Raw genomic sequence first — 13333 nt, 5'->3', positions numbered from 1 at the left:
TCATGTCCTAGTAGCAGCTGTCTGTTACCTTCAGCAACATTATTTTCCAACAGCATTTGGATTAACGGTGAAGCTTGCTATTGCCTCATGTAGCAATGTTTTTCCATGCAGGAGGACTTTCCAGGAATTTGGATTGGTAGAGCTATTAATTTCTTTACCAGATTAAAAAAAATTAAATTCTTGGCAGTATTTAAAGGACTAGATTTATGTGGCTTGCAAATGCATTAATAGCCCAGTCTTCAATGGCATGGTTGGTTTCTCTTTTCTTTTGTAGCAATTTCACGTTGTGTTGGTTGAGAAATTTATGCTTAATTCTTGCTTGTCGTATGAGCTCATGCTGCTTGTCTCTGGTTTCAGGTTCTGAAACGGGTTTCTGTTTCCCAGATCGAAAACCAGAATGCTTCACGGTTCTTAAATATATTGCTCCTTTCAAAAAAGACATGTTAGGAATTTGTGCTGCTTTGGGCTTTTGAACAGAAGTACCTGGCGTCCTGAGGAGCAGAGCATGACATCTTTCTTGCTGTGTATTTCAGGGAAGCTGTCAAGACTTACTGACTTTTGTCTTATTTTGACTTTTTTATAACATCCCAGTAAAAGAAAATGAGAGAGGAATTGGATTCTGTCTTGTCTTTTTTGTCCTAGTCTCTTGTTTTTTCTTGAACTTAAGTTTCCAAATCAGTAACCTAGTACTTCAGAGTTACTGCTTCCTGTCTCCTGTTAAAAGTAGGCATGAATGCATGAGTACGTGTGTTGCTTCAACGTGGTTATTAATATTTTTATTAGTGTAAATGAATATGGTTATTACTTGTCTGTTGAGAGCCCTTTTTATACAGGAAAATATTGCAATGCTGAAGTTTTAACAATAGCATGTCAGCAATTGTTTTTCACAAAGGGAAGAATAAAGTTGTCAAGACCTCAGACCTTGTGCGATAGTGATAGCTTCTGGCGTCAATGATCTGAATGAGTTCAAAGGCTGCAGTTGTGTATGTAGCAGGCTTTTTTTTTTTTTTGGAGAAGTTGTTTTGTATTTTGTGTTAGTTTTGTTTTTGAGAAACAAAAGAAAGCATTGAAGTTGTTGACTCAAGAGCCTTGGTTCAAACAAGGATATTGCAGTATTGGTGTGCAGCTAGCATATCTGAGCTGTCCAACGATTCTAAAATATTAAAAGGTGTGTCCACAGTCTGGACACCCTGACTATGAAGAAGTGTTTCCTAATGTTTTGCCTGAATTGATCTTCCAGGAGTTTGTGGCTGTTACTCCTGGTTTTCCCCTCGAGTGCCCTGGTGAACAGTTGCTCACCAAGCCCTTGATGTACTCCCCTAGTGTAGCAGTAAACTGCTACCAGGTCCCCTTGCTTGGCCTTTCCTCATATGGCTTGCCTTTTAAGACTCTGATCATGCGGGTGGCCCTTCTTTGGACTCTCTCAAGCTTGTCCACATCCTTGTTGAATGCGGTGCCCAGAACTGGACGCGGTACTCCAGCTGCAGCCTCACCAGTGGTGAGTAGAGCGGAAGAATCCCCTCCTTGGCTTTGCTGGGATGCATGGCATGCCTAGCTTGGCTGCAGAGAAGGACCTGGGAGTTGCAGCTGACCGTAAGATGAACACGAGCCAACAGTCAGCTCTTGTTGCAACAGAGGTCAACAGCTTACTGAGCTGAATTTAACAGGAGCATCACTTGCAAATCAGAAGAAGTGATTCTGCTCTGTTTGGCACTGGTGAGGCCTCAGAGTCATCTGTCCAGTTTTCGGCCCTGCACTTCAAGAAGGAGGCTGACAGTTTGGAAAGAGTCCATCACAGAGCAACAAAAATTATTAAGGGTCTAGGAAGCAAGATTTATGAGGAAAGGCTGGAAGAACTAGGGTTATTTAGTCTGGAGAAGAGAAGACTGAGGTGGAATTTGATAAGTCTTCATACCTGAAGGATGATTACAGAGAGGATGGGGATGGGCTTTTCTCTATGGCTGTAGGGGACAAGGGTAAGAGCAATGGCCTCAATGCAGCAGGTTGGAGATTAGGCGGAAGTTTCCAACTCTCAGGGTGGTCATGCATTGGAACAGGCTGCCTAGAGATACTGTGGCATCTCCATCCTCGGAAATTTTCAAGAGCAAGTTGGACAGACACTTTTTTGGGATGGTTTAGTTGGGGATGATCCAGGGAGCTGGCCTAGATAACCTTGTGAGGTCTCTTCCAGCCCTGCTTTCCTAGGATCCTATGAAGAGGCAGCAGACTGGATAGCTGTAAATCTGTTTTTGGACTCGGGTGATGCCGTGCTCTATAGTTTTGCATTATATGAACCAAAGAGCATTTCCATTTGCACACTCTTTAAAATGGGGTAGTGGTAGGAAGAGTTATTATGTGAGGCAAGAGCAAGTGAGAGGTTTGACAGTGCAAACTGAGTCTCTTTTTCCAGTTACAAAAACAGATTCCCACAGCTTAGTTTAGGCAAAGGACCCTCTCTATATTTTTCTTGGGCTGCCAGTAATTTACCAGTCAGCTTTTAGACAAGGGAGCGGTGAGGATCATTAACTTCTTCAAAAGCAGCTTAGCTTAACTAGTACAACATGTCTCTTGCATTTCTTTGTTTTTAGATGCAGAAGTGCTCAAGCATATAAAAGGTAATTTCTTTCACCTGCAAATCACTCCACAAGATTCCCTTGGTGCATTCAAAATGTTCATAGTTACTGAAATCATGCCTTTCTGCTCCCTACCTACTTCACAATTTAAACCCAACACCCTCCATTTACTGAAACAGTATTCAACTTGTGTTTGCCCCTCAAGTGACCAAATTATAAGTGGAGCAATTGGAAATCAGTTCCACAAAGAAGCTTGTGCCTGCTTCTTCGGTTACCAACAATACAGTTTTGGACTCTCAAGCCTGTAATATGCATCTGTCTTGACTGCCAGATGTGGTCTGTGGGCCAGGGTAGAAGAGCCTGTTCCAATGACACCAAGCTGTCCAAAGGGATGGTTATAAGAGAACTTTTAATACACACATTAATCTGAGCATACAGTAAGCAAGAAAAATTACACTGCAGGAAATGTATAACAGAGTTATAGTTGTTATGGTAACAAATGGTAGAGAGTTCATGAACCTGAAGGAGAGAAATGGTTTAAAACAAATGGTGAATTTCTCTTGACATGAAAGAGAGAAGAAGGTTACACAACTCGAAACAAAGAAAGTTGCTTTAGTACTTAATTTACTAAATTACTAAATTCTAACATTTTTAAGAATCACTGACAGGTGGCCAGTCTGCTAAGAAAGAGCTTACCCAAATTTCCAAGGCTAAGTCCTGAAAAAGCAAGGGTATCTAACGTCTGCCAGTGGTTTCCTGCGTGAGCAAGAGTGAAGTTCATGGGGAGTGCTGCGTAAGGGCAGAGCTCTTCCTTTTATTAGCTTATCAATAATATGAAGCTGCAGCAGCCCAACTGTGGCAGACATCTGCCAAAGATGCATAATTTTGTCATTCTGCGGTTAAAGTAGTTCTAACTAGCTCAGAGCTAAAAAAAAATCCCCCGCTTCTAAAACATTCCTCCGATGTGACCCAATTCTGTAGATCTCTAGCCTGCAATGTTTTCTAGCCTAGTACCACTTCCTTTGATCCCGTTTCCCTTAGTAATTTGGCTTGGTATAACTTAGGATGCATAATGGGAGTTAGGCCAAGTCAGCCTAAGCCTTACTAAACTGTGCATGTGTCAGGTTTTGGTGAACTTCCTGATTGGAGGTATTGAGTTTATCAGTGTTTGCAAGTGTGGATTCACATTCAGCCGCACCAGGGATGAGATCTGCTACATTGAAAGGGAAAGCTGCCTTTTTGTGGTAAACACCAAGACCTTTAACCTGTGGGAAGTGGGGGAGTAAGATGAGGTCTCAAGTACAATTCCATGGTCTAAGGTGGAATATTCTCTTTCTCTTTAACTTCCTGCTTGGATTTTAGCAGGACAGTATTGCCAATGAAGTAATGCTTTGGAGCAGCTCTTGCTTCCGGTTCTGTCGTGGTAGGCATGCTACAGGTGCCCAGCAGAGGTGGTCCATGCCCTCAAGTGTTCAAGGATCCCTGAATCCTAATGGTGACGTTACTATTTAGTGGGGGGAAAAAAAAAAAAAAAAAGGACTTGCCTTGTGTGGCTGTGCAGGAATGTATGGGAAGCACGAGGTACTTCTCCCCTCTCCCCAGCCCCTAGCAATGGTGCCAGCATAACTGAGAAGACAGAAGGGAAAATAACATGCCACTTCTATGGGCCAAGAGCAGATTACTTGGTGTTGTCCTTCCTGAGCAAGGGAGGGGCATGGGAATAAATCCTGATTCTGGGACTGTTCCTTTCTGTGAGTGGCACAGGTGCAGCCACGTGCTGGCCATCCATCAAGTTAGGAGAAAGTCATCTTCTACGTGTGAGTCTTGTCTCCACTGAGCTGCTCACTCCAGGTATATTGTACCACAGCCCCCAGCCTCCTTGTCAGGTTGGGATTTTCAGACTCTGTGTCTAATTAAGGATGGAGATTTTGCTAGGACTGCTTCTTGCATGATCGTAGTACTTGAACATTGAACTGGCTCCTTTGTTCTCTTCTGCCTACAGTCACTCAAAAGGCTTTGTTTCGTGTCTTGCAGGTTTATGGGTGTCTGTGTACATCAAGGACAACTTCACGCACTTACTGAGGTAGGACTGGCTTATATTCAATAGTGAACTCTCCATGTTTATGCTTTCCTAGAGCCAGATTCTGCAGCTGTTCTGAGCGGCAGGCATGCCTTGTCTTCGAGGTTATTCCCATGTGCGAGTAAGTGTAAAGACTGCAGAACCAGGCCCCTTAATTGTATTTCAGTAATAAACTTATAAGGCTCAGCTTTCACGTACAGACCCTTAATAGGATGAAAAATGAACAGATGGTAGCCACCAACAGAGCATCTAAATAAGATTTGGTTCACCATTAAGATTTCTTTATTTGAAAACATGTATGTGCGTGATTATTTCTTCCATTTATCTTTATATTACAGTTCATGAGTGAGAGCATGAGGGAGAACTCTGTAGAATAGACATACTTTGCCTTTCATAAGGTATTGGAGTCAGTTCTCACGACCTCTTCATTTAGCACAATGCCAAGAATAAAAAATAAAATCAAGGTGTCCAGGGAAGAAATTCTTTAACTGTCTATATATCAATGGTGAGAGCTTGCATAGTAAACGAGAATAACTGGAATTTCTCATTGACATGGTTGGTGTTATGAAACATGGTGGGAAGATTCATGTCCCTTGATGTATGGTGATAACTTGTTTTGGGAAATTTAAGCAAGGAAAAGGGGTGGGGGAAGTGCTACCCAGTTCAAAATGGCATTACTTGTCTGAGTCTGTGATGATGACAAAACTTGTATACATTGCTTTAAAAAAAAAAAAAAGCAAACTCAGATGAGTGATGATGAGAATTTTTAATTTTTATTTAAAGAATAGCAAAAGAAATCTGTAACTGATTGGACATTTTCTGACAATAGCCTGTGTTCTGTAAATGAAAAATGCAAAACCATGTGAGAGAAACTAATGTGCATATGATTTTACTAATGTTTAAAATGAGGATAAATAATAAGTAAGTAATGTGCATGTCTAGGAGCTGCTGTAGAAGGGGAAGATAGGATAGCCAGGGGTGTGTGTGTGTGTGTGTGTGTGTGTGTGTGTGTGTGTGTATTATATAACAAACAAACCCCCCAAAAAACAACCTAGTGTTTTATTACCAATACAGAGCATTACAGGGCCAGATGCGTCAAGGTGTGCCCACACTTTCCCACCTGTCCAGCTTGCATGTACAGTCACGATTTGTATGCAGCCCATACCTAAGCTCTCAGCAGAGATGCGTCCTCATGGAGAGCTACGTTTGGATGTTCTGGCTTTCGTCCACCACTTCAGAGTTCTTGGCAAGCAAAATTTACTTAATCTTGAAAGCATGATTTTTACTTGGGTTGCCCATAATTAAACGTGACGGCAAAACGATTCCTCAGACTTTCATAATGTTGTACACTTGGGTTGAAACCAAGAATGAGATATTTCAGACTGAAGGAGACTTTTGAAAAAGTTATGAGCAACAAAAGCTGGGGAAGCCGAGAGGCATGCTTTATGCTGGAATGCTGTGTGCCATTGTAATTACAGTGTGTGCGACCACTCATGTGAGAACCGAGGTAGAAACATTTAACGGCCTAATAATAAAAGCACTGTTAACGGACATTTGTCATGGAAGCAGCGAGCACATACAGGCACTCATTAAATGCAGGAGCTGTTTTATGAGTTACTAGTTAATATTTGTACAGTGCTTTAAGAATGTAAAGTACCGTGTCGGCTCCAAGTAGTTTTCTGCTAATTGTAGTGTTGTTTCTCTTCTGAAACACTGTGGATAGAAATGGTCACCTAGCTTAAGGGAGTCCTTGGGGCTTGGAGCAGAGGGGCAGATGTGCACACCTACAAGAAGTGGTAGAAGGGTGTATACTCTGTCTCTAGAGCCACCATTTCAAATGCAGCCCAGGTAGATGAAATAACCAAAGCCGGTTGCCATCTGGTGTCTATCTGCCAGCTTCTGTGAAACCAGTTGGTGGTGGGCTCAGGACACGGGCAGATGACACGTTTACTGTGCTATCATTGGCATTACGCTGGTGTTTTTAAAAAGGTAGCAGGCACATAATGCAGCCCCCACAATCGGAGCAACTTCTAACACAGTGGAGGATCATTCTTGACCGAATCGAGGAAGACAACTCCACTTATGTAGAAGTACATGCGTTTTAAACTTAAGTTGTCCCTGTCCATCCCAAAGTAGCTGCTTGCTTCCTAAGTAGGGACCAGAACAGCCACCTCCCCTCGGGCCCCCGGGGGAGACACACCTGGGCCAAAGGTTAGTGTGGAACTAGTTAGGGGGCTTCCGGCGCTGGACATGTTTAAGTCAGCCAGCCCGGATGATCTCCACCCTAGAGTCCTTAAGGAATTGGCCGAGGTCATTGCAGGACCCCTGGCACGGCTCTATGAGGACTCGTGGTGCTCTGGTGAGGTACCAGAGGACTGGAAGAGGGCCAACGTGGTTCCAATCTTCACAAAGGGAGGAAGGAAGACCCAGGAAACTATAGGCCAGTTAGTCTTACCTTGATCCTAGGCAAGCTGTTTGAGAAAATTATGCTGGCACACATCCAGGAGGGGCCAGCAGGGGACTGCATGCTTAGGGGCAACCAACACGGGTTCATCAGTGGCAGGTCCTGTCAGACCAACCTGGTGGCCTTTTACGATCAGATCACCAGATCATTAGATGCAGGGGTAGCAGTGGACATGTGCCTTCCGGAAGTCCAGGAAGACTTCGACACTGTCTCTCACCCCGTTCTCATTAAGAAACCGGGGGACTGTGGTGTCCATGCCCACACAGTCAACTGGGTCGCCAACTGGCTGGAGGGCCGCACCCAGAGGGTGGTGGTGGATGGGTCCTTCTCAACCTGGAAGGACGTGGGCAGTGGGGTCCCCCAGGGCTCGGTCCTAGGGCCCGCACTGTTCAACATCTTCATCAGTGATTGGACGAGGGGGTAAGAAGCACCCTGTGCAAATCTACTGATGACACTAAGATGTGGGGGGATGTGGGCACGCTAGAAGGTAGCATCAAGCTCCAATCAGACCTAGACCGGCTACAAGGGTGGGCGGATGTAAATAGGATGGGATTCAACACAGACAAGTGCAAGGTGCTGCACCTGGGGAGGAACAACCGGCACCATACCTACAGGTTGGGGAACTCCCCTCTTGTCAGCACGGAGGCAGAAAAGGATCTTGGAGTCGAAATTGATCCCAAGATGAACATGGGCCGGCAGTGTGGGAACACAGTCAGGAAGGCCAACTGTACCTTGTCATGCATCCACAGACATCAGGAGGCGCGACTTCATGGTCAGGGCGGCTAGGGTCTGGAACCAACTTCCAAGAGAAGTGGTGCTGGCTCCTAGCCTGGGGGTGTTTAAGAGGAGGCTGGATGAACATCTTGCTGGGGTCATTTGACCCCAGTAATCTTTCCTGCCATGGCAGGGGCTTGGACTAGATGATCTGCTCAGGTCCCTTCCGACCCTAGAAACTATGAAACGGGCTATAACTTGCTCCCCTGCCACCTTGTTATGAGGTGCAGTAGTAGCAGACTGCTGTGCGCCACTAACATGGGATAGCTGCACATCTGTCCTTTCCTGATCCGGGTGTCATTAACATTAGTAAGCCAAAGTTATGTGAAACACCAAGGTATGTATATGTCTATCTGTGCCCTCATTCTGGTTTCTGGTGAACATTTCCCCACTTACCAGACTTGTCAGTGTGATTGATTGTAATCTGTCCCCTTCTCATTAACACTTCCAGAAATGTTGCCTAGGACTAATTTGGCCTGCGAGACTGGACTGTGTCTAGATGCTGTTGCTTTCTAGAAAACTGTTCAGATGGTATACCAGGAGAGTTTTCAGCTATGGGAGTCTGTGCTGCATCTGTTCTTTGGCTGAATAAAGACCTTCATATGCTAGCATGTTGAATATATTACAGATTAATTGAACCTAGGTCAAGACTACAAAAACAGCTTTAAAAAGAATTAAAATCTGTTGAGGGTCATCTGGGCCAACCCCCTGCATGAAAGCAGGAATGCTATTCCTAAATCATCTCCAAGTAGTGCTGCAGCATCCTCTTGAAAACTTCCTGTGAAGGAGATCCCATAACTTCCTTGGGCAGTCCATTCCACTGCCTCACTCTTTTAACAGTAAGGAAGTTTTTCCTAAGGTTTAGTCTAAATCTACTTTGCAATTTCAAGTCATATAAAAGCCACTCAGTAAGTGTACTCCACTCCTGTGCTTCTGATTGTCTAGCTCCCTTGCAAAAATGTCTCGATTTCTGAGGAAGGGACCAATATAAAGTCCAGAGAGGGAAAAGAGGTTTCATATAGCGCTTTTCATGCCTAAGATACTTGAAACTACTTTGTACAAAGTGAGTTGTATATTGGGAATGCAGCGACGTAGAAGGAAACAGAAGCCCTGAGAGCTTTGTGTACATAAGATGGAAAAACGTTGCTGTAAAGTACTGGTAGGGACAACTTAAGGTTGTAGTGTGACTTTTCATTCCCAAGCATTGTACAAGCCTTACTTGTGCAGGGTGGCAGCGACATCAAGCATGAAATCCCCATTCTAGCCTGGTTGCTACTGATGCAGTCTACAAAAATCTCTACCCATTGTAGACAGAGACCCACATGCAGTGTTGCTGCGTTAGCTGAGCCAGTCCTTTGGACTTCATCAGACATCGGGATGCTTTGTATCGGGAGTCCCCAAGCGTCCTGGGACAGCCATGCTGTGCACGTGGATACAGCTGTGCTCAAACAGTCCTGTGCAAACTGGAAGATATGCTGAGAAGGGAATTGGAGGCCACCTCTCTTTCCAGGCAGTCACTGTCTTGGCAGTGGTTTCCTTGCTGAGGAGGGTAGGCTCTGCTGCCCCGTTTAGTGGCCCTGCACACCAAACCCTTCCTGCATCGTGCCTGACTGATGTTATACTGCAGTGCCTGGAAGTGCATTGAAGTGTGATGATTTCCGCCCCCCCGGCGTCGTTAGGATGCTGCAGTGCTCCCTACCACAGTACATGTTGGCAGCCCACGGTATAGGAAGACAGGGTGTTAATGTGGATGTGCGTGCCAAAATGCATTAAAAGGGAAATATCATGACTGCTGCTTAAGACATCGGGAGAGGGGGGGAAAAAAAGAGCGTGAGAGAACCTAGCCAAGGTTAATTGAACTTGTGCAGTTTCAGCACAATGAGGGGTTTTTTTTATAGCTGTGCAATAAACTTCAGGAAAAACAGTTTACAGTGGAAATGCTTCCAGACATGTTCATTTTCATCTTGGACAAGGCAACCCCTATTGGACTTCTCTGACGCATGGCATTGGAATGGCTCACAAAATAAGCTGCTGTCATCTTTATTGCTGTTGATTTACAATTGATTATCCAGAGAGAAGGTTGCTCCTATGTAGCATTTTTGTGGGGGAAGAAGCGGTGCATTTTTTTTTCTTGTGCTGCAGGTCCCTTTTATAAATTGTACTCCCAACTCCTTTAATGTTACTTGAATGTGTGTCGTGTTTCTGTTTGTCTTGCCAGGACATCTGCCCTGCCCCCCCCTCTACAGCCCCAGCATAGGTAAAGTGCCAATGCAATCAGTGGGATTTGAGGACTGTTTTATATGTAGTACTTAGAATTTACTCTTGGAGCCAGGCATCAAGTGGGAAGAGAAAATGTCAAAAGCTTATAATTTCCTCATGTTTAAGTGGTTTTTCATCCTTGAAGCTAGCATAACATCTGATAGCAGAGATCCTTGTGCTCACTCCTGTTTCTTAGCATGGAGCCTCCACTTAGGAGCATGTCTCAGAGGCTCATTAGTATCTCCACCTCTTGCAGATCTCAGGATTTGGGTTTTTTGGCTCTGGGTTGGGAAAAGCAGCTGAGCCCTATTTGATTCTCCTTCATTCCCAATCCACAGGTTGCAGCAGTGTCAGATGGATGATCTGCTGCTTGGTGCTGCTCCACATCTTGCATTGCCTCCAAATGAAGGCTTGAGGGTTTCATGATGGGTTTCCCCCCTTTAATATACAAGGATTTTGAGGGCACAGCCCATGCTCCCCCTTCCCTCTACCATGGGTCTGCGTTGTGTACTTGGGTTAAAAACCTTGCTATAATGTGTTGATAGGGACATCTAGGGGTTGCAGTGCCTCACAAACCCTGTGACTGCAGTTCCCAAGCATTTTACAAGCTGTTAGCCTGGTTACCACTGATACAGTTTACAAAAATCTCTACTTATTGTGGAGAGAGAATCAAATGTGGTGTTGCTGCAGGAGCTGAGCCAGCTCTCCAGACTTCATCATACACTAGACTGTATGCCGCTCCATAACTGGGGTTTTGCAGGACACTAATACCCTGCATTTCCCCCCAGTGATCAGGGGATGGGTTCAGTTGGGATCTCTGTTAGGTAGGTCAATCTGTGGAGAAGAGAGTGAATCTGTGAGAGCTGTCATCCAGGGTCAGCTCTGGAGACACCTTGTCATCGCTGGATCTCCTGGCCTCTTTCCTCCCTGCTCTGTAGAAGCAGGCATTCACCCAGATTCCTCTGAGGAGGACTTCTCCTTCAGGTTGCAGTCAGTTCCTAGGCAGGGTGGCACTTGCAAATAGGGCATTATTGTTATTCTGTCCCATCTCTGATTAACCCTGACCAGTTGAGAATGGAGTTAATGAGAAGAGCTGTGGATGAAGGGCAAAGGAGTGGTGGTGGCAGAACTTACCCCATAGCTCCTGGTTCAGATCCAGCACTGCTACCTATTTGGCACTTCACTGTGATCCTACCCCACCATGTTTGAGTGCCTGAAAATCCATGACTGCATCTGTTTTTGTAACGCACTTATTTTTGCCTTAAACCCAAGTCACAAAAACAGTGAGGAGGAGAGGAGGACCTGCCCAACGTTTGTACTAAGTTTTATAGGGACTTGAGCAGAGTGGAATAGGATCATACTTGGGTGCCTATGGCCACTTAGGCAGAATAAGATCTGGCCTAAAAGCCTTGTCTCTGGAAAACTTGTATTTGATAACTCTAGGCATTACCCTTTTTAAACTGTCACTCCTTTTCTCCCTCCCCTTCTCCCTTGCTGGTGAAAGTCTTCATCACTCTGGCATGTTTTTGAACAGTGCCCTGCCTCTGTCATTATGTCCAGAAGGCCCCAATGTTACTTTAGCAAACACATATTCTTTCTCTTCTTTTGGCCAAAGAATTATTTTGGGGTTGGAGGTCTTATTTTTCATGTGATTTGAGTGCTTAGTAAAATCTCTCAATGTTTTAGTGTACATTTTGTGCAGTTATTTTTAGTAACTGCAAAGCCATTGGAGAAACAGGAATCTGGTGTTGGCAGCCAGTCCCCGCTAATAATGGATGAGTTTTTGTTACTTTATCCATGCCGTTGATTTTTCCTTGCTCTACTTTCCTACAGGCAAACCATAGCAATGCAGAGCTTTCAAACCAGAATGAAGATCCATTTGTGCGCCATATTGTCTTGTGCTTTTTCATGAGCCAGATTCATTGGAGTCTTTAGTATGAATAAACTGGTGGTAGTGGGAGGAGGTGCTAACTTTTCTTATTTTTAAGTCTAGGCATTTATTCCATGCTTCTTATGAGAGCAGCAGTTCACCAGGAAAGGTTCTTACGCTTATGTTTTCCATAGGGTTTGCGGCCTTGCATGTCTTTCCTTTATGAGCTGAATTTTGAAATGTGATGTTATTACCATGTGTATAGCTACATAGCACTTCACTGGGGACTGAGAAGGAGTGTGGAGGCCTGATTGGTGGTAGGATGTCTATCTACCTTATTGTCATAGATTTATTGTAGTTTCCATGGGTAAAACTCATCTGAGTACTCTTGGGGGACTGGAAGGGTGGCTCTGGAAACTTTCTCTGGGAACGTCTGGCTGAGCCAGCTCTGGGAACTCCAGTTTATCAGCTAACTGTGTAGTTTCTTGTTGTATTTTATGGGCATGTGAATCCTGATTTACAACGTTTCATAAAGATTAAAATTTGCTTGGAAAGCAGACTGGTGCTGCTAGTGAATCCTAGAAAATGAGGGCTGGTAGAGACCTCGGGAGGTTGCATCCAGTCCAACCCCTTGCTCCAAGCAGGACCAGCCCCAACTACATCATCCCAGACATAGCTTTGTTGAGCCAGGCCTTAACCTCCAAGGTTGGAGACTACCACCTCTCTGGGTGACCTGTTTCAGTGCTCTTCCTCGTGAGTTTTTCCTAATATCCAACTTAAACTTCCCTTGCTGCAACTTGACACCATTGCTCCTTGTTCTGTCCTCTCTCACCATTGAAAACAGTGGGTAGCTTTGAGGTTGCTTTTCCTTTTTAAATGCCTCTCAGTTCTGAGTTGCCTCAGAGGTGTTAGTCTGAAGGCAGATGAGTAGGGGACGGTGGCACTTTAGAGGCTGGTTCAGAGAGGCATGAGCTTTTGTGGGCAACAACCTACTCCTTTAGATGCTAGGAATGGACAGAGGAACTGCCTTACATGCTGTAGTGTTCCAAGGGTAAAGCTACACAAATAAGTTATTGTGAGGTAAGCGATGGTATGAGCTTGCTGAGTGTCAGTGTAAGCAGTAAGTTTTGGTGTAAGAAGTAAGTGATGTCAGTGGGGGGGGGGGCACGAGTGCCTGTCGGTGCTTGGCACCCACCTGCAGATGCCACTGGCAGCAGCAATTGAGGACAGTCTTCACTGCTGGCGGCAGCGGGGGGTGGCAAGTGTGGTGAGTGCTGACCAGCGGTCAGCGGTCGCCTGCAGATGCTGTCAGC

At 44.9% G+C, this 13333-nt stretch overlaps 1 protein-coding gene across 4 annotated transcripts in view; it reads left to right on the top strand.

Annotated features, from left to right (window-relative positions):
• TESK2 (testis associated actin remodelling kinase 2) overlaps nt 1–13333 on the top strand; it is a 119181-nt gene that overhangs the window by 60661 nt on the left and 45187 nt on the right. For all 4 annotated transcript variants that reach the window (XM_090049031.1, XM_090049029.1, XM_090049030.1 and 1 more), the window contains one exon: nt 4608–4656. In XM_090049031.1, the coding sequence (XP_089905157.1) occupies nt 4608–4656 (49 nt within the window). The remainder of the gene's footprint in view (nt 1–4607; nt 4657–13333) is intronic.

This window comes from Crocodylus siamensis, chromosome 5 (assembly GCF_052110815.1).
Source record: "Crocodylus siamensis isolate JL-2025a chromosome 5, ASM5211081v1, whole genome shotgun sequence".
NCBI lineage: Eukaryota > Metazoa > Chordata > Crocodylia > Crocodylidae > Crocodylus > Crocodylus siamensis.
Note: the sequence above shows the minus strand (reverse complement) of the source record. Positions and strands in the feature narration are given on the sequence as shown.